Here is a 21,517-nt window from a genome sequence, read left to right on the forward strand (position 1 = left end):
ATCTTCTACTTGGAGACAAAATAACATTTCACCTGAGCCAGATAACCTAAAACAATTGCAACAGTGCCCCAGCTACACAAAGCACTGAAAGGGGAAATAAAGAAAATGAAAGCAATGAAAAGGGGCAGAAAAGAGGATGAGAAGGTAAATGAAGGGTCCAAGTTAACATAATGAAGTAAAAGCCGAAAACAAAATACCTAATAATATATTACAAAGACCACAAACTACAGATATATAGATGACAAATAAAAGGTGAACAGAGGAAAGAGAAAACAAAACCCAAAAGCATGGTCTACTACAACCCCTAGAAGGCTATTCAAAGGTCATCAACTTATTAACACAAAATATTTGTACGATGAATAAATCAAAGTGGAAGAGCAATAAAAAGAAACTAAAGAGTTGAATATTCATGATATAAACTTAATCCCCCCCTTCCACAGGTGAGGCCACCTCTCCATGGACTCTGAGTCCTGAGTCTGAAAGGGGGGCTGGCACAGGAGGTGTCTTGACGCACTTTCCACTACTGCCCTGGTGTGACAGCCCCAGGGTCAGGAGCCCAAGGCTTTCCTGCACTCAGCTTTCTAGGCATTATCTGGCCATTGGTGTTTAAGAAACTGAAGAACAGATGAAGATTAGAAGGGGCTCTGCCTAATGACTTGGAATTACAGATCTAGTAGGCCAAAAGAGAATCAATCATTCCGCAGCTGGTCCACACCACACAGTCTTTGAAACCACCTTATGAAATCAGAAATCCATCCTAAATTATTACTCTACCTCTGACGGTTCTACTTCCTGCCAACCAGGATTTCACTGCAAAAATTTTGTTATTGTTTCAATTCCAACTCCACAGATTATACTATAAATCTCAGAAAATGGTACAGATAGAAAATGCGTACGCAGAGCTATGAGGAGCTCATGGGAAAACAGGCTTATAACAATGAGTATAAATGGACCAACCCTCTCCATAAAAATATGATCATTTTATGGGTCTAGAAGGTAAAAGCCAAACATATTTTTTCTTACAATTACAATTCACTGTTTGTATACATTTGCTATAAAACATATTTTATTTTAAAACTCTTTTATTCTTTCACGTATTATTGCACCACAGGACATTTGAAAGGTCATATTCTATTGGCTTTCTAACAGATTTTTACCTCTACTATTTAAGTTTTACTCCCATAACTTCTTCAGTTGGCCTGGACCAACTTCTGCAGTTGGACTGGATAAATAGTATCTATTTGAAAGAGACAAATAAATACAGAGAAAGGAAGGTGAAGAGAAAAAGAGAAGCCACTCACTGAGCACTTCTGCCTGCAGGTTCTAAGTTTTCACAAACTGTATCTCACTAAATACGCACGCAGCCCATGAGGCGGGCAAGAGACCCTCGCTGGTATAAAGAAAGAAACTGAAATAAGGAAGGTTGAGAACTTGTCCTGAGTCACAGGTCAAGGCAGGGCCTGGTCTGGAAGACAAACCCCAACTCTCTGAGCCCAGTGAACTTGCTCGCTAGTAGGTGTCTCTCATGGAGATCACACAGTGGCTCACGCCATCTGTTCTTGGGCTCTGAGACTGTTTTCAGAGTTTAGGCTGCACACAAAGTACTCTCTGAGATATAGCATTTCAAACTTGAGAGCTCTATTAATACTCCACTGTTAATGTATACACTCTTTGCTCTTTCCAGAGAAGGCACGGCGTTTCATGGAAATTATCCACAGTAACATTTGGAGCTAAATGCAAAGTGATTAAGAGCTAAGATTCCCAACTACAAAGAGAAAAAATTGCTCTAATTCCTAAGCAACTGAGTCATCTTTCCGTGATATAAAAGGTTAAGTCTAAACACTATAGTGTAGTTTCCCAACTGTTCTCTCTATATTTACTTACACACACAAGACTCAGAAAATGCCTATCAGTGATTTCTACCTTGAAGACAATGAGAAAGTGAACTCTGGGGGAAAGGATTACATAATAATGAAAACTCAGTACTGAGCAAAAGTAACTCAAGGCAAAGAATTAACTTCTTGTCCGGGTAAGGATGACAAAATAAAGGCATCCCCCATCTCCTCTGAGAGCTAATTTAAAACAAGAAATAAAAAATATCAGCAACCAAACCCTACCTCTTTGATGAAAGGAGGAAACAGCCAGACACAAGCCCACACAAACTAGGCAGCACGGCTGCCAAATACTGTGAGGTCTGACTCTAGAAGAGAGGCTCCGGCCTGCGCCCAAGCCCAGCATACTACTGGCTCGCTCTTAACATAGGTGTCACCACCCCAAGAGGCAGGGCGGACAACACTCACTTTAGGAAGACAAGAAGCAGCAACATGTTCAGGCCCAGAAGACACAGGAAATGTTTCCGCAGAGAACCATTCTGATAGCAAACAATCACCAGGGAGTGAGATTTAACAGAGAGGCAGGCAGTCAGGCAGCAAGTAATCAAGTCCTAAATCAGAAAGCCCACAGAATTTTATCATTAGCCATTACAGACCTCTGCAATCACAAAGGAGAGCACCTCCAGATCCTCATCCTGCCCTGGCAAAAGAGGCGAAGGGATTCGGTGGGAGGCCATGCACTAACCAGACCAGCACAACCTCACGACTCTGCAGCCATCTGTGGTCCAACTCAAAGATGAGTTATCATCATCAGAGTCCTAATGCCGGTCCACTGCAGTAAAGCCAACCAAGAAGGAAAGAGACAGGAACAGAAGCAAAACTGCAGTTTAAACATAAACTTTAAAAGTATTTTCCAAAGAAAGAAGTAGAAATCAGCTAAAGGAATCCAGTTTCGAAGAAATCATAAGCTTGAGCTAAAAACAGTGTAAGGCAGAAAGACAAAGTCAAAGGAGGGTCAAGGAGAAACAAGGTCTGAAATGCACAGGTCAGAAGCCAATCTGCAGAGGTCCCCCAAACCTGCCAGCTCAGGCATGACGGACACCTGAGAGACTTTTCTCAAATTTGAGAATTATCCCCAAATTTATACAATGCTACAAAAAACTGTTAGAAAGATGAAGAAACTTTCCCACAGCGGCAATAATAAAAAGCAAATCTGAATCGACTATGCTAGGGAAACACTAAAATACTGCTCTACTCCCTCCATAAGAGAAGAACAGAAAATCATTCTCATGTGAAGACATGACCCAGGGGAATGCGGCCAACAACTGCAGGAAAAAAAACATTTACAGAAATGTGCCAGGGAGGGGGTGCCTGGGAGACTCAGTAGGTTTAACAGCTGATTCTTGGTTTAGGCTCAGGTCATTTTGGGGTCGTGAGATCAAGCCCCGCACTGGGCTGTGCACTGAGCATTAAGCCTGTTTAAGATTCTCTGTGTGTACCCCTGCGCACACATTCTCTCTTTAAAAAAAAAAAAAAAAAGGCAATGTGTCAGGCAGTTAATAAAAATGTTCCATTATTTTTCTGGATTTTTTTTTAATGTTTGTAATATTATCAGCTTTTAAAATCTGTAACGTATCGCAATTATCTCCTTCCGTTCTAGATATTCACTTCCCTTTTAAAGAAAGAAAAAAAATTTGAAGAGGTGATTATGAGACCCAAGAAGAGAGATAAAGGAACCAAAACAGAATACATTTGACTAAAAACAATCATGGATATTGTGGACAGGTTTAGAGACATCTTACAAAAGAAACTGGAAAAGAACAGATGATTCCAGAGATGGTGATAAACACTCAAAACAGACAAAGGAGATCTAATACACACTCAATTGATGCCCTTAGAAAAAAGAATATATATGCCAAGACAGAATAGAAGAAAACCTGAGATTTGAACCTGAAGACTCAAAGTTCTTCAGTATTAAGAAAAAATGAAACCAAACAATCCACATCGAGATATGTCCTGGCACAAAAACAAGCTTACAAGCATCCAGACAGGAAAAAGTGAGCCAGGAAGGAAGGAGGGGAAAAGCCCGCTGAAACTCAGACTTCTGCACAGCGATCCTCTTGTCAAAAGGCAGTGAGTAACATCTGCACAGTTCCCAGGGAAAGAGAGGGCGAAGCAAGAGTTTCATAACAAAGACCACAACCAAACATTCTCAGGCATGTACAACTCAGCCAATCAAGAAATAAGTCAAAATGAGCCATTCAAGGTCAGCAAAACCATGGCAAAGAATTAGTGATGAACATTGGCTCTCTTTAAACTAGAAATAAAGCTAATCAGCTGTGGGAGTTATGATTACAGAAAAGAACATGTATTTATACCCTTGAAATCAAAGTCACAGCGCTGCATCTATAACAAACAGGGGAGAAAATACAGAAAGAATAAGTGGGCTTCTGCTCTTTTGTAACAGGAAACTACCCGTAACAGTTTCAAAAAGAAGTAACAGTAAAGCTTTCTATAATCTCATTTCTTAGTTTTCAGACTTCCACAGGTTCTCATGTGGTGAACAAATATATCTCCAAAGTTCAGTAACTACACCTATTTCACTTTGGTTTCCCCTTTTGTGAAATTCAACAAAAGCAAACGTGGAGCTGCCATCCACTTTTTAGAATACTTCTATCCATCCAATGCTACCAGTCACCTTCGTGTGAATGGAAGCGCAAAGCTCAGAATGACATCCACAGATGTTCACAAGGTTTTCACTGGGTGGTGACATTTTTATTTATTTTAATTATTTTTTGTTTTGACTTCCCCTGTACTTTATTACTACTTAAAAATTTGTAATGTACAGGTATCAATTTACAAAAATAAGCAGCTTGTAGTTCTTTTTCAACCGAAGAATTAAACACTCAAGAGCCACCCCATATTCATTTTGGGGCTTTGAGGAAACAAGAAAAAAAGAAGTTACTGAAACAGAAGACGCAGATGGAGTTTTTGCAACATGGAAAGAAACTCACTGTAACGGCAGCCACTCTTCGAGGCTGGGTCACTCCCACCACTCGTCCTTCGGCGGTCCAGCCCGCTTCTGCAAGGTACTGCAAATAAAACCACATGTAAGTACGCATCCGACACCACTTCTCCAGAAACAATTTCTCCCAAAATAACCCTATTGTATTAAAATCACTGAGAAAGTTAGTAACAGATGGTTCTTATCCTGGTAGACATTTTGGAAATTATTTTGCAAATGAGGGATCAGAGGCTTGGCAATCTTAAGTAACTTGCTTACACTCACACCAGAGCTGATAATCAGAAGAACCTAGGCCCAAGTTCAACATTCTGACTCCCCAGTCCTTCAATTAGCAATAATCGCGCCTCGGATAAACCTCATTGGCTACGATACTGCCACTGCGCAAAGCTCCCCAGTCCTTCAAATTTCCAAGTATCAGAGCTGCCTGAAGGAATAAACTTCTATCCACGGGCCACACAGAACAGTGCTAAATCTATAGAACAAAGAATTTTAAAGTATGCACAGAGACACCTCAATGTAAATATCAATGTAAATATCAACCATACAAAACATTTTAGTCAGATTAAATAAAAATAACTGGGGGTGCCTGGGTAGCACAGTCATTAAGCATCTGGCTTTGGCTCAGGTCATGATCCCAGGGTCCTGGGATCAAGCCCCACATTGGGATCCTTGCTCAGCAGGAAGCCTGCTTCTCCCTCACCCACTCCTCCTGTTTGTGTTCCCTCTCTAGCTATGTTTTCTGTGTCAAATAAATAAAATCTTTAAAAAATAAATTAATTATATAAAATAACTAGATTTTGTACATGTGTATATACACCATTATATCAATACACATAAAATTCAATGGTATGTATTTATCTGATTTATGTATTTATTTATGTATGTATGTATTTATATATGTATTTATTTACTGTATATATTCATTTGTTATATACTCATTTGATCGTATACATTTTTAAACTCCAAAGTGGGTAACAGCTGTTATCAGTTACACATTTTTATAATGTCTAAACTGTTTCAAAATGAATATGTATTTTACAGTAGGACAAAAATTTAAAATCCTATTACATGTCTCTGCTCACTTGTTCAAAAGAAGGGAAGAAACTAAAGAGAATGGTTGTCGACGGAGGATTGGGAGGAAGGAGGAGAACTGGAAACAGGGCAGCAGGGAATGAAGAGGGAGCGACGATGCTCTGAGTCGAGGTTTCTGGGGAGCTCGGACTCAGACCCAGGCATGTTCCACGTGCTCTTCAAGTGTCCAAGACGTAAACAAAACCAATCAAGATGTACATGAAGGGAAACCAGGAGGAAATCCACTAACAAATGGCCCTTCCTGTAGTACAAATGAATTACAGGATCACCCCAAAGCGGGTGGAGAAGACACAACCTAAGTAACTGGAGAACACCGTCTGGCCTGGATGGTGTAAAGCCAAAGACAGAGAACCGTGATCCAGGTAGTACATGTGGGTAAACAACCAAATGGGGGTACGGGTTAGTAATTCTAGAACTACTTTATGTTTACATTAGAATTCAACAAATAAGTTAACATATTGAAAATAATGAGGAATGAGTTTCTCACTGTAGGAGAAATTTACAAACAAGGAAAGGCTAAAATGAGCCCCATGGCATTGGATTACCATCAGAAGTATCAGCATAAATTCATGGTTTTTAATACATATACAGATTGATACAGATATACAGATGTTTTCATGTGAGGGGATTAGCAGTCCCATCTATATTTCCTAAATCAGCCCACTGAGACTTACAGCAATGACACCTCAGAGCAATGAGCACCCTACCTCCCAATTCTTGATTTCTAAACACCATTCTCCAATAAAGGAGCCAGGGCTCCCTGGAGAAGTGTTCGATCCCAGGGCTAGTGCAGGGAAAACAGAAGACAAGCCTGAAATGCCCTGCAGTACTAGAAACTAAGGAGATGTTCAAAAAAAAGGACAGAGGCTTTAGGAAAGAACATAAGGTCTAACTAAAGGAGCTCCTAATGATCACAATAACAAACTAAAAAAGACAGTATTGGATTTTAGGCCACCGAACCAAATATATCTCTATGAATCCACACTGATATACAGAAACAACTGAACAGATAAATGAGGGAGAAAGGACAGTTCTTCCTTAGAGAAGACTCCATTTAATGAAGGAAAAGGGGAAAGAGAAAAGCATCAAGCAAATGCCTGAGTAAGTGCTCAGACAAGATCCATTGAGGGATGCTAAAATTAGGAGGCAAAAGCTTGAAGGAAAGGGGAGTCTGAAATATCTCCCCCCAAGATATTTACCAACTACCAAAAGGCAAGACAGTAACTTAAGAGGCAAAACCTGGCACCTGAACCAAGGTTAACCTTGGCCAGTGATCAGTCATCAGCATCTCAAACCCCATGATACAATGCAGTGAGGACACACCGTTTCTATGGTATTCTTTCCCCAAATGCACCACCTCATTCTAACCATGAGAAAACATCATACAAATCCAAACTGAGAGGTGTTCTACCACATAAATGCCCAGCACACTTCAGAACTGCCAAGGTCCTAAAGGATGAGGAGGACAGACTGTGGAAACTGTCCCAACCTAGAGAAGATGGGGAGACACAGCAACTCACTGCAAAGTGAGGTCCTGGACCTTGGAGCTAGAAAAGGACACCAGTGAGAACACTAAAGAGATGCCTAAGATCTGTAGCCCAATGGCTGCGCTGTACCCATGGCGATGCCTGCTTTTGGTTACCGCACCAGGGGAAGTGGTGGGAGAGGTTTAAGGGAATTCTGTGCTCTTTTTGCAACTGTTTTGTCAGTCCAAAATTAGCTAGAAATAATAGTTTTTTAAAAATGACTGTAAGGAACAACATGTTTTAGATAATGTAGGTTTTTGCTATAAAAACTGTAAAGTTTCCCTCTCTTGTATTAAATGCATAAGCAAAACACTACCAACCACACCAATCAACACAAAGACAAAAACAAAACTACGAGAAATAACAACTAAGATTCACGGACTATGTTATTAGGTGTCAGACACTGTGCAGAGCACCTTGCCTGCATAAGCCCTTTTCAACCTCACAACACACCTATGAGGAAGGTAATGGCATCATCAACAATTTAGAGAGAAGCAAACAAAGAGATCCTATAACTTGTCCAAGGACCTGGATAAAAATCTAAGAGCTGGGATTTAAGCTCAGCAAATCATGGCCATGCCACATAACCAGGACACGATTCTACCATCCGAAATAAAACACACGTACTTGTAGTCAATCTCTTAGTAACAGTGGTAAGCAAGAGAAAAGTAATTTCCATAATAATAAACAACCTGCCCATGAAGCCATTCTCCTCCATACACCTGTGATTCAGACCCCTGCATGCTTATGACTGCTGACAGATGGAAATTTAAAGATGCTGCAAAAGCAGGAAAAGTGTTGCTATCAAAAGGAAGTGGATGTCACGCTGAATTCCATCTTCGCTCTTTTTAAGGGTCACCAAATCTGGTGTTCTCATTAAGGAGCGGGATAAGGAAGCACTCCACCAAAAACAGCGCTAACAAAAAGTGTAGCAAAGAACTTGTTTTCATCGTCCATTGTTTTGACAGAGCTCTGGGGGAAAAAAAAATCATCTAGGTTCCACAAATAGTTTGTGAAATTTCAAACGGGTGCTTGGTGCTTTAGCATGTGGTACTTTTCCAAGGAAAGACATTATATAAATCCAGCAAGACGGTGTGTTGAGAAAAACCTGCTCCACATTCTCGCTGTGACCTTCAGCTCCTCAGCCTGTCCAATTTTCCTAGGCTGTAACTCAAATTAGCGTCCCCAGGAGTTGCGGTGGTCTCAGGGAAGAAGAACTGCGTGGTGCGGGGAAGAGGGATGGTCCTTCCACAACAAGGGGTGGCAGGTATCCAGACCAATAATATAATCAACTATCACACAAGGACCCATTCATCAATTTCACCAGCAAAGTTTCGGAGAGTCACTCCTCATCGTTTATTCTTTGTGCTTTTTGAATTCTGCAACCATGGGAATGTATTCAAGAAACACAGTGCTTGCAAGAAAACACAGTTCCTTAAAAGCAATTAATTAATTAATTGCCCTCTGATCCAGCAACTCCCTAATTACTATATTTATTCTGTAAGTATACCCACACATGTGCTAAATTACATGCAAACTGACTCACTGTATCACTGTGATAACACAAAGCTGGAAACAACCTAAATGCCTCAGCTAGGAATTGGTAAAATAAATTATGTGCGATCTACACAAATGAAAAATGATACATTAAGGGGGAAAAAAAAACAAGGTACCTTAAAGCACGCACAGATGTTACCTATTTGTGTTTTTAAAGAGGGGATATACACACACACAGTTCTCTGTAAATGCAGTAAGAAAATCTCTGAAAAACTAATGACATCAGTTCTATCTGCATACAGGAAATGAGCATCAGAGGGCAGGGCAGAGGAGAGATCTTCTTATGTCCTTTCACATCTCTTAAATTGCAAACCATGTGAACCTATTAAATAATTCTCCAGAATTTAAAAAAAAAAGTTTCCTTTGTTCTCCACAATGCCCAGGCCAGATCCTCAGATCCTGCTCTTCCGCCTCCAGGCCACTCTTTCCCTGGACTCACCCCTCAGCAGGGCCTCTCTGTTGCCCGGCAGCTAAGCCTTGCTGGGGGAATGACCAGATCCTTGTGCTGTACTGTATGACGGATCCAAATACCTGCCACCCCCACCCCTGAGGCAGCAAGATTACACGTACCGCCACCTGACCACTACCCGGCCATGAAACCTGCCTTGTCCAATGAAACGTGAGCAGAAGTGCCATTTCCAGTCACAAGTTCTAAAACCTAAGCCATCTCTTGATCCTGCCATGTACCCCAAGACTCCCAGGCCCCATCTTGGGTCATCTCCCATCCTGGATCATCAACCCAAGAAGACCACAGAGTAGGACGAAGAAATAAACCTTTACGAGATAATACATCTTCTTTTGCCTAGAGGCCACCAGGTGCTGTTGTCCTTACTCTACTGCTGTCTGTTCCCTTTCACTTACCTGGCCCTAGCTGCCCATGGAGATCACCCAGGGACCTTTTAAGAAATACCTGGGGCACCCGGGTGGCTCAGTGGGTTAAGCCTCTGCCTTCGGCTCAGGTCATGATCCCAGGGTCCTGGGATCGAGCCCCACATTGGGCTCTCTGCTCAGCAGGGAGCCTGCTTCCCTTCCTCTCTCTCTGCCTGCCTCTCTGCCTACTTGTGATCTCTCTCTCTGTCAAATAAATAAATAAAAATCTTAAAAAAATAAAAAATCCTAAGAATAATGTAATGACAACTCTTTAAAAAAAAAAAAAATACCTATGTCTGGGCCACAGCCTAAATCCATTATTGATTTGGGCAAAAGAAGCTGTATTATCTCTTCTGTAAGTTGAAAAACAGAACTAATCTGTGGGGTTAGAAGCCAGAATGAGAGATATCCTTGTGTGTTCCCCAGGAAGCAGGAAGAGAGGGCAGGAGACCAGAAGGGGACACAGAGGACTTCTGAGGCTCTGGTAATGTTCTCTCCTGCTTCTTGATCTGGGTGCTGGTTATACGTGTGTATTCACTTGTGAAAGTGTATGAAGCTGTACAATTATGATCTAAGTACTTTGTGATATAAGTTTCATAGTTCTATAAAAATCTACATTAAAAAGGGAAGGACAGCCTGCAGTGACTCTCATTCTTGACCACTGACATATCATTCTTCACCCTCCAAGTCACGGCTGTAAGACACACTTTGACCTCACCCTGTCTTTCCACTCTTGCTGAGTCCCAAACACTTCTCACACCCCAGTGTCTCTGCCACAGTATTTCCTGGATAAGAACGTCTTCTTGGCCAGCTCCCACTGGTCATTCAAAGTCTACTTCAAATGCCATTTCTTTTACAAAGCCTTTCCCGATCCTTCTGTCCACTTCTGTCCACACTAGACAGCGGCTTGCCTCGTAACAAGGGCTCCTTCCAGAGCACCATGAAATTCTTTGGTAGTCTATTTTTATTTACAACTAGAGCAGTATTCATTCATTTCACCCTCCTCTTCAACTGTAACTAGTTGAGGACAAAAACCAGGCATTATACCTCTTTGAGGGAGTCCCCACTGTTCTTTCAGAGTATGGCTATTCAATCATTATTTTGGAATTATAATAAATCAAAGACAACTCTTCTATGGTCATCAATCACAAGAGCCAAAAGCTGAATAAAAAGTATCTAATTGGGTTGAATATATTCTGACAGAAGATCTTTAAAAAGCAAATTACAGTAAAGAAGAGTTCTCAAATTATAAACCCCTTCCATCCAGGGCGCCTGGGTGGCTCAGTGGGTTAAAGCCTCTGCCTTCGGCTCGGGTCATGATCCCAGCATCCTGGGATTGAGCCCCACGTTGGGCTCCCTGCTCAGTGAGGAGCCTGCTTTCCCCTCTCTCTCTCTCTGCCTCCCTCTCCACCTAGTTGTGATCTCTGTAAAAAAAAAAAAAAAAAAAGCAAAAAAAAAAAAAAAAAAAAAACCCTTCCATCCAAATTTAAGTGCAAAGACACATATGAGCATATACTCACTTGTGGGATCTGTGTGCTTTTCCCACATCCCGTCTCTCCAACAATCACCACTGTCTGATAGTTTTCTACCAAGTATAATATATGATTCCTAAGCTGAAAAATAGAAACATACATTGTAAAGAGCCATACATTTTCTTAAAAGACCTAAAGAAAGATATTTAAACATTATAAATTTTAAATGAGTTGTTTGAGCTGTTTGCCAAAGGAAAGTAAATCTTAAAAAGAACTATCAAAACAGATTCCCAGTTTGCAGTGCTGGTGACCATATAAGCTGAAACAAGTGCAACTGAGAGCAGTAACTTAACAAAGTATGCAATGCAGATACCCTTTGACTCAAGATTTTTCACTTACAAGAAGTTATACTACACATACTAACACTACATATGAACGAAGAGGTATATATACAAGCATACTCACTGAAGTGTTTTTTGTAATAGCCAAAAATTCAGTCTAAATGTTCATCAACAGGGTTAAATTAGTTATGAAACACTCCAACAATGGAATATCCTTGGGTGCTAAAAAGAACAAATGTCTACTGGAAACAAAATGAGGGTTGCTGGAGGGGAGGGGTGTAGGCGGATGGGGTAACTGGGTGATGGACATTAAGGAGGGCACGTGATGTAAGGAGCACTGGGTGTTACATAAGACTGATGAATCACTGAACCCTACCTCTGAAACTAGTAATACACCATATGTTAATTAACTGAATTTAAAAAAAAAAAAAAAAGGGGGGCACCTGGGTGGCTTAGTGGATTAAGCCTCTGCCTTCAGCTCAGGTCATGATCTCAGGGTCCTAGGATCAAGCCCTACATTGGGCTCTCCACTCAGCAGGGAGCCTGCTTCCCTGCCCCCCTGCCTCTCTGCCTACTTGTGATCTCTGTCTGTTAAATAAATAAATAAAAATCTTTAAAAATAAATAAAAATAAATAAATTTTTAAAAAGAACAAATGTTTATTTGCACTGATAAGGAATGGCCAACAAGATATGTTAAGGGAGCAACTCAAGGTGCGAAACAGTATAAATAATACTCTACTATTTTTGTTTTTAAAGAAAGGATACATACATGCTATGTACAAGCTATCCTGGCAGGAAATAATACCAAACAAAAAACTGGTCATTGTGTCACCTCCAGCAGCAGAAGAGGGTGGCCAGGGAGCAAGGGTGTGAAGGAGAGCTTTACATTTCCTACAAGTTACACATTACCTAGTTACAAATTCTTTCACTTATTAACTGAGGGGGGAAAAAAGACAAAAAGAATATGCTTTCACCTCTACCTCTAAATCCAAGCTCGTAATAAAGCTACACCTGTATTTCAACTGAGCCTTTCTTTACCCATTCACTGTGAGCAGAAAACAGAAGAGATGATTCCAACATCCTATCTACTTAGCCTCTGAGTGTGTTTTTGTACCCACGTGTGCTGAGAGACACACCTGACAGCCTGGAAATTCATGAAGGTATTCCGTAAATACCTGGTCTGGAATGCCGCGAATCCTGCCGAGACCCCCACCCTTACTGCTCGGCCCATCTGAGTGGGCCCCGACGACGCAGTTGGACTGGGAGAGTGAACACGCTACCTAACGGCCTCACGAAAGTACTGGCTGCTTGGGGTTTTTAATTTGGCATTATTTGAGGTCCAAATATCTAGCTCTCACATTTTAGTGTGAAATCGTCTTACGATATTTGTTAAAAATGAAGATTCCTAGCCCTACTCCGAGGGTTTCTGACTCAGTAGGAGTAAGATGGGGCCCAGGAATCTGCATTTCTCAAGCATACACAGCAGATCCTGTTACAGGTGGTTTCTCTTGATTAGTCTAAACGTTTTTTGTCAGTTGCCTGGACTTAGGGATTGCTTTCATTTTGGGTAGGGGAAGGCGAAAGGTTTGGGATCTTTGCAGGTACTTTGTGAATGGTAGATCCAACCAGTGGGTGGGCGGATGGATAGACAGATGGATGGTGGACGGTCAAGGAAAACTTGAAAGACAATCTGAATACAAAAAGAAACAGACAAGGCATTCCAGGAAAGGGAAATAACATAAGAAAAAGGAAAAAGATGGAAACAAGCAAACTATACAAACTCTATTCCAGGGGCATTATCAAGAGCCCACAAAAGGCTCGAGGTGTGGTTAGGAAATGAGTTACAAGACAGGTAGTCCCGGCTTCCCTAGCAGAGCTAGCGTCTGGACCTTCCCTGGGCTGTCAGTGCCTTACTGGATGAGACCGAGCTGGAGAAAACTGAAGGCCGTAACTCACACTTCACATACTAGATAAGATGGGCTGCACATGGAGAAGGTCCAACGTGTGACATTCGAGAGAGACATGACCAGATTTCCAGTCTGGAGACTGCAAAAATGACAGCAGCACCCACGGGCGAAAGGAGAGAAATGCACAAGGGCTGGTGCGGAGGAGGGGACAGAGCTTCAGGGAGGGGGCGTGTAAGGGAGTGAGAGGACCACCTCGCATAGCAGTGATCGGGCCCCAGCAAGACCACCACCCTATAGAAGGCGGTTGAGAAGGCTGCCTTGTAATGGCAGCAGGGAAAAGGGAGTAACTTTATATTTATTGCCCCTTATAGTTTCAATTTCTGTTTTTAAAGCTACTTTTAGTTTTAATGGGGGAGGGGTTGGTGAATGGGTCCCTTTTACCCTTTTCATCTTCTAGATTTATCTTTAACATCTCATGAGAACCTAACTATGCTTAACTTCTGTTTTGCTTTTTACCAATAACCCATAAAATTTTAATTTCCATTAATATGTTAAACCTTGATTACTTTTTCATTTGTTTTATTTATAGTTTCTTGTAAGTTCAGTTGGAGGATGAAGAACACTCAAGAAAAGGCCCAAATTAAATACTTGGTAAACAATAATTATCTGTGTACTTGAACACTCACAATATGTCAGCGACCTTGCTAAATGCTCTGTGTGGATTATCTCATCTGGGCCTCATAACGATCCTGTGAGGGAGGGGCTATTAGTCCCATATTACAGATACCAACACAGAAGCTCAGATGGCGTTTTGTGCTGTGAGAACAGCACAAAAACAAGGAAGCTTGGGTTTGAGCTCTAAAGTCTAGCTCCAGAATCCTGATACCACCACAGCTCAAACTGCATCTCTCAACAGTGAGGCAGCAACAGTGAACCTATAATCTTATCTCCTGAGGGGCAAACTGGTTTACCTTCACATATATTGAATACAGTTAATCAACTGAGAGAGAAACCCAGAAAGGTCAGTGAGTGACTAAAATGTTCGGGACCACATAAAACTCTAATCTAGGTGACTTGGCTAAGTTAAGAAGGATTCTGTTTCAAATCAATTTGGAGAAAGCCCATATTAAGAGAAGAGGAATGATTAACACCATCTAGACAAAGGGACACCCTTAGTGTGAGAACTTAGCTTTCCCCCAGCACTGTACAGGAGAAGAAGACAGCGAGCCATGGGTGCTGGTGGCCACACCTACTGGTGTCATTCCAGGGGCATCACGTGAGGCTTCAAGAGCGCATCACCCTTCCTCGGGGGCTATATGAAGAAAACATTCTTCAGCTCTATCTAAATGGCCCTTGTTCTACGGCTCCCTTGCTGATTACAGTCTGGCTTCCCATGTGGTCTTGGCAACAGGAAGAAAGCGAGCCCATGGACCACGTGTGTCTGCACTGGAGAACTATGGCTATAAACAAACGTATTCTGAATTCTAGCTTATGCTTTGGTCTCTTACAAAATGAACATACGTCCATTTTGTGAGACCAATAAAATCAAGGGCCGGATGTGCACACAGTACATAATATCCACCCAAATCCCGTCACTGTGTCAGTGGGAGGTAACTTCTTCCACAGAAACCTCCTCATATATCCAGTGAGTCCTATTTAAAGAAATTCGCCTTTAAAAAGAAAGCTAACAGGGCGCCTGGGTGGCTCAGTGGGTTAAGCCGCTGCCTTCGGCTCAGGTCATGATCTCAGGGTCCTGGGATCGAGTCCCGCATCAGGCTCTCTGCTTGGCGGGGAGCCTGCTTCCTCCTCTCTCTCTGCCTGCCTCTCTGCCTACTTGTGATCTCTGTCTGTCAAATAAATAAATAAAATCTTTAAAAAAAAAAAAAAAAGAAAGCTAACATTGGCCACAGGCTAGTAATCTGTTGAAGCTGGAGGCACAGCAGTTCATCGTTCTGTTTTCTCTACTCTTCTATATGGCTGAATTTGTCCATAACTGAAATCAAAGAAGGGGGAAAAGAATGGCGTCCCATCTCTTCGAGTTTTTCATTTTGTAACAATATCTAACCAAAAAAAAAAAAAATTAAGGACTTTCAAGGTTTATATGGTTAAGTAACACACACGTATTCTGAGCTTCATCCTCTCAGATGAGGGCGGCTCGGAGCTCACTGTGTCCTACAGAATCGCTAAGAGGGAGAGGACATGATTCACTGCGGTACCAAGTCTGAGGCCACCGCACACTGCTTCGGGCCAACCGACTGCGCATGCTTATTCAGTGTACCTTGAACACGGGCAGCTTCTGCCTCTGCTGCTCAATAGAAAGGGCAGCGTAGGGATTGTAGACGACGGTGGTTGCAGAGTTTTCAGCTAGACTCTGTCTCTCCTCAGAGATGCTGACACCTGGTCCCTCGGTACCTGTAAGAGAAATGCTTTTTTCAGATTCTCTGATGCAACCAATGGACAGAAAAATGTGCAGATGTTACAAATTCAAAGGCAAAGATACAAGACAAGCAATGCATTTGACCTCAAACTACTAGAAGATACTCAACTTTAACTTCAGGAGAGCATCTAGGAAGGACTGAGAGAATACAAAAATCTTCCCTAAAAAGCTTCACCGAAGCATCAAGAACCGAGAGGAGAGTCCCACTGGGCTCCAACTTGGCCACATATAACTGTATTCCAGAAGACAATATTTTCCGGTCACTACCAATTACTACTCATACAAGCGACAGAAACCCAGTGGGAACTGGCTGAGGCGCAGGACGAGGGCTGCTGCTGCGGCGGGGGGGGGGGGGGGTGGTGGCAAGGACGAGGGACAACAGGAACCAGGCACGCAAATGTTGCCAGGGCTTGCTCCTTCTCTCATCTTAGCGCCTCTCCACCAGCTCCTTTCGATCCCTCAACTTGGCTTCTGGATCGGAGCTGGAACCAAGGCCGCTCAGGCTCACAACTCCGGGCCATCCACTGACTCACTCCACAAGGACTGAAGTGCGGGAGATACCACAGGGAACACTCCCGATGCTGGGCCCTACCCTTGAGCAGCTTACTTGCTTCTTTTACTCCTCCTCCCAGAACACAGCTTCGTCAGGAGGTGGTAACACATGCTAAAGAGAAAGTATAAGACTCAGCGAGGTAGGGCTGGGAGTCCCTGGTGTGTGGGGTCTGGAAGCCGGGGGAGGGTCCTCTTCCCCCAGCGCAGGTCCAATACCCAGCCTGATCCAACCAACCATGGCCAGTGGTGTGGGATGCAGGAGACAGCAGCCCCCCCCCTTTTTTTTTCATTTATTTATTTTCAGCATAACAGTATTCATTATTTTTGCACCACACCCAGTGCTCCATGCAATCCATGCCCTCTATAATACCCACCACCTGGTACCCTGACCTCCCCCCGCCCGCCACTTCAAACCCCTCAGATTGTTTTTCAGAGTCCATAGTCTCTCATCATTCACCTCCCCTTCCAATTTACCCCAAACCCCTTCTCTCTAACTCCCCATGTCCTCCATGCTTTTTGTTATGCTCCACAAATAAGTGAAACCATATGATAATTGACTCTCTCTGCTTGACTTATTTTACTCAGCATAATCTCTTCCAGTCCCATCCATGTTGCTACAAAAGTTGGGTATTCGTCCTTTCTGATGGAGGCATAATACTCCATAGTGTCTATGGACCACATCTTCCTTATCCATTCGTCCATTGAAGGGTATCTTGGTTCTTTTCACAGTTTGGCGACCGTGGCCATTGCTGCTATAAACATTGGGGTACAGATGGCCCTTCTTTTCACTACATCTGTTATCTTTGGGGTAAATACCCAGGAGTGCAATGGCAGGGTCATTGGGAAGTTCTATTTTTAATTTCTTGAGGAATTTCCACAGTGTTCTCCAAAGAAGCAGCCCCCATTTTGAACCACAGACCTGGAGTGGTTGGGTGTGAAGTACCATTCCAAGAAACCAGTGCCGAGCACATTAAATGACAGCTTTCCACGATGGCTGCTTGGTAAGAACAATGACAAACTGGTGCTCAGGATGGTGGAAAATGGCCATATCCCATCATGTAAAACTCTTATAGGTACCATGGATTTTAGCCTTTGAAGGAAAATGCCTTAAGAGGAACATGGGTTCAATTTCTATGGTCAGTTTCCAGAACTTTTCGTGCCGATTTGTGTGTGTACCCCTTGGACAGAACTCAGAGTAGTAAGTGACACAGGGTTTGGAATTCAACGTGACACAGGAAGCTATTTTCAAAGGCTAGAGTTTTGAGCACTGGGATGGAATGCCTCTGTGAATCATAAAAACCCTGCCTGGAAGATCAAACATGGGGGCACTACAGGGGTGATTATCCAAAACCATCATCTCCCAGGACTTCTGAACTCAGAGTCTGATGCCATGTGAAAGCACCTTTGTCCCAGCAACTTATTTTGACATTTTTTTGCAGGTCCCAAATCCCCTCAACAACCTAATAAAGGCTATGGACTCCCTCTTCTGAAAAATACACCTGAATGTAACGTATCGGGATAGAAAATGCTCATGGCCCATAAACCCCCTAGAGCTAAGTTTAGAGTCACTGTCACAGATCTCTAATCCCTTCTTCATTTATTTCTAGGAACACAGTTGTGTTCCAGAGGTCCAAGATTGCCAAAAATCGTGTAAGTGGGGCACGGCCGTATTGTTTTTGCCAAAACGCTGACCTTCCTTTCAACAAGATAAAAGATAGAACAGGACCTGGAACAAAGCCTGTGCTCAAAGAGGCAGGTTTCCCTTCTTCCCTTATTATCACCACATCTAAATAACTTCTTATAACCCTTCCCCAAGAACACTACTGCAAAGAATACCTCATCCTCATCCACTACTTTTGTCACAAATTCCCTCCTTTTTAAAACACGTTTTAAACCTTTCCAGGCTGTCTTAAAGCCATGTTAGCATCGCTCCTGCAAGGACTCTTCCTTGCTCCCACACCAGGGTTTAAATGACCCAAGGGTCTTCTTCACTACCCCTCCCTGGCTCTCCCCTACAGCTAAGTCCTCCTCAGTACATTCTTTTTTTTTTTTTTTTTTTTAATTTATTTGACAGACAGATCACAAGTGGGCCAAGAGGCAGGCAGAGACAGAGAGAGGGGGAAGCAGGCTCCTGAGCAGAGAGCCTGATGCGGGGCTCAATCCCAGAACCCTGGGATCATGACCTGAGCTGAAGGCAGGGGCTTTAACCCACTGAGCCACCCAGGCGGCCCCTCCTCAGTATATTCTGTCATGAGATGTTTTACAAGAGCTACTGTCAATCAATAAGGAGTGTGTCTCCTCCTCACAAAAGACTTCATTCAGCCAAGTGAGGACTGCCTCCCCTCTATGTACATCCCACAGTCCATTCTGATGACCTATGGTTGCCCTTCCCTCAGGAGCATTCTCTATACTTAAGGGAGTAACAAGTTCGTAATCCTGCAAAGCACAAATGCCTTCATTTCTCCATCTACAAAACAAGGCTGGAAACAGCAGCCCCCAACCACCCCCACAGAGCATTCCCTCACCTTTCAATTTTTTCAATTCAGTTTTTCAATTTGAGTGATGCCCCATTAGTGGGTTATGGAATGAATGTAGAGGGGTCACAAATAGCATTTTTTTTAAAATAATGAACTAGAAACAGAACAGCGTTATCTCTTGCTTTACCCCAAAATATAGCCTATCACTCAACACCATCTCGCTACTCAATTACTTTGGTTTTTTGGACATTCCTGAGGCATGCACACATCCCACTTTGCCTTGGTCATGCTGCACCCTTTGCCCAGAGCTCCATACTCCTACCTTTCCGAGGAACAAACCTTATTTGTGTTTCACTGTTCACTTCAAAAATATCACTATCTTTATGAAGTATTTCTTATCCACACATTGAATCTTTCCCTCTCTTCTATGCCTCTGTGTAATTAAAATAGTTACCATGTACCTAGTACTAAGAGCTTTACATGCATTCTCATTTAATCCTCAAAAAAATCCTTTGGGTAGGTGCTCTTATGCCCAATTTACAGATAAGGTCACTGAGACTGCGCACTTAAGTGAGTTTGCCAAGTCAGCAGGTTAGCAAGTGGCAGTCAAGGACAGCTTTACAGTCTGACTCATAGAACTTATCTCCCTTACCACCACTTCTTTCTGCCTCACTTTAATACCTCTTCTAAAGGATATCTAACTTCACATCATAACTTGAGAGAGAGAATAAATCTTGAGAGCAGAGCAGCGGTCTGGTCATCTGTATTTGCCTCCTGATCACTCAGTTAGGCGTTCAGTACGTATACCCTCAACAAAGGAACTAAAAAACGGAACAGAACTCTTCCAGCAATCCCACGTTCTTTAGCCAAAACAGTATTCTGTTCTGATTTGCGACAATTCATTCACGCCTTTGTTATACTTAATGTTTTGGCCCGTTATTAAAGGCTTGAGTAAATAAAATAGAAGGTATCTCATTACCTAATGCAATCTTAGTTCTGGCTGAAAATAAAATTCAGGACAGATAACTGGCTAATGATTTGAAATGCTGAATAAAACTGTCACTAGGGGACAAACTACAGATTTTTTTTTTAAGATTTTGTTTATTTATTTGACAGACAGATATCACATGTAGGCAGAGAGACAGGCAGAGAGAGAGGAGGAAGCAGGCTCCCTACTGAGCAGAGAGCCCGACGCGGGACTCGATCCCAGGACCCTGAGATCCGTGACCTGAGCCGAAGGCAGAGGCTTAAACCACTGAGCCACCCAGGCGCCCCCAAACTACAGATTTTTAAAAAGAATTAACATCCCTTGCTTGGTCTTATCTCCCACATCACATATATGCATGGTTAGCATCTCAGGGCACCACTCTAAAATACCTTTTAAAAGCTTTCCCTGTATTACCTTCTCCATCTCATTTCATTTTTGCTGCAATATACTTTGCACACCCACACCTCCAGAGGTGCAAGTGGTGGAAAAAGGCAAGCTGGTTAACTGATAAAAAAAACTTCTGTTTTTCACAAGAAACTGATGGAAGGAGGAAGGCATCTAGCAGGATCTGGCAAGTACAGTCAATAAAATCGTGATGAATAAGGAAACGAAAACGCATCAGGCAAAGCATTTTGTGACTCACGTTCCTGTTTGCCTGATAGAGAGAAAGTGGGTGACAGCCAATACAAAGGAGGGCGGTCACTTTCTGGTAGGCACTCAAGATGGGCAAGAATTACCCTAAAACAAAATAAGGCACTTTCCCTTTTCTATGAACACTTACTCTGGGTCAGACAAGGCACCGTGCTCGTCATTCAAGCCCACAGGATAGTTATTACTCTACCCATTTCACAGGAGGAGGCTAGGACTCAGAAAAATTAAGTGACTTGCCCAAAGAACTCTGCTACTACAGGGCACAGCCGAGAAGTCGAACCCAGGTAACCCAACTCCACATTTGAGCTCCTAAGCCCTCAGCAGCACGGCTCGCCGGGCCACAGCGCAGCCCCGGGCGGTAACAGGACACGCGTGGGCGTTCCAGCGCTTTCCCAGCGTTGGGCAAGACAGGCATCACGCGTGGGGAAAACGAGGCCCGGGGAAGCTGAGACTCTAACAAGGTCACACAGAGAGTTTCTGCCCAGGCTGGGGGCGGACGCCCGAATCTGTCGGGACCACGGTGGGCGCCCGAGCCTTAGAGCCTACCAGCTCTGAGGCGGCGGTGGCCAGCCCGCCGAGGTCAGGCCTGCGAGCAGGTCCGTAGGCTCCAGGGCGCCGGCTGCGCGGCCAAGATCAAAGTCAGGCCGCCGCATCTGCCCAGCGTTTCTCCAAGGGCCTTACCCGGTCGCCAGAACTTCACCGGTCCCACGGGCGCAGCCATGCTGGGGTGAAAGGTCACGAGGTTGACTCCACCCCTCCGTTGCGCGTGAGCCCCCGGAGGGGCTGGGG

At 43.1% G+C, this 21,517-nt stretch overlaps 1 protein-coding gene and 1 pseudogene across 5 annotated transcripts in view; both read right to left on the reverse strand.

The window, feature by feature from the left end:
• DHX35 (DEAH-box helicase 35) overlaps positions 1–21,517 on the reverse strand; it is a 66,624-nt gene extending 45,107 nt beyond the window's left edge. For all 5 annotated transcript variants that reach the window (XR_004287488.1, XR_004287489.1, XM_032350674.1 and 2 more), the window contains exons 1-4: positions 21,410–21,517; positions 15,902–16,035; positions 11,423–11,515; positions 4,847–4,924 (exon numbers count right to left, since the gene is read on the reverse strand). Coding sequence is in view for 3 of the 5 variants with exons in the window: in XM_032350674.1 (XP_032206565.1) it covers positions 4,847–4,924; positions 11,423–11,515; positions 15,902–16,035; positions 21,410–21,449 (345 nt within the window). In the remaining 2 variants the exon portion in view is untranslated. The remainder of the gene's footprint in view (positions 1–4,846; positions 4,925–11,422; positions 11,516–15,901; positions 16,036–21,409) is intronic.
• On the reverse strand, positions 5,041–5,246 carry LOC116596603 (annotated as a pseudogene).

This window comes from Mustela erminea, chromosome 7 (assembly GCF_009829155.1).
Source record: "Mustela erminea isolate mMusErm1 chromosome 7, mMusErm1.Pri, whole genome shotgun sequence".
Taxonomy (NCBI): domain Eukaryota; kingdom Metazoa; phylum Chordata; class Mammalia; order Carnivora; family Mustelidae; genus Mustela; species Mustela erminea.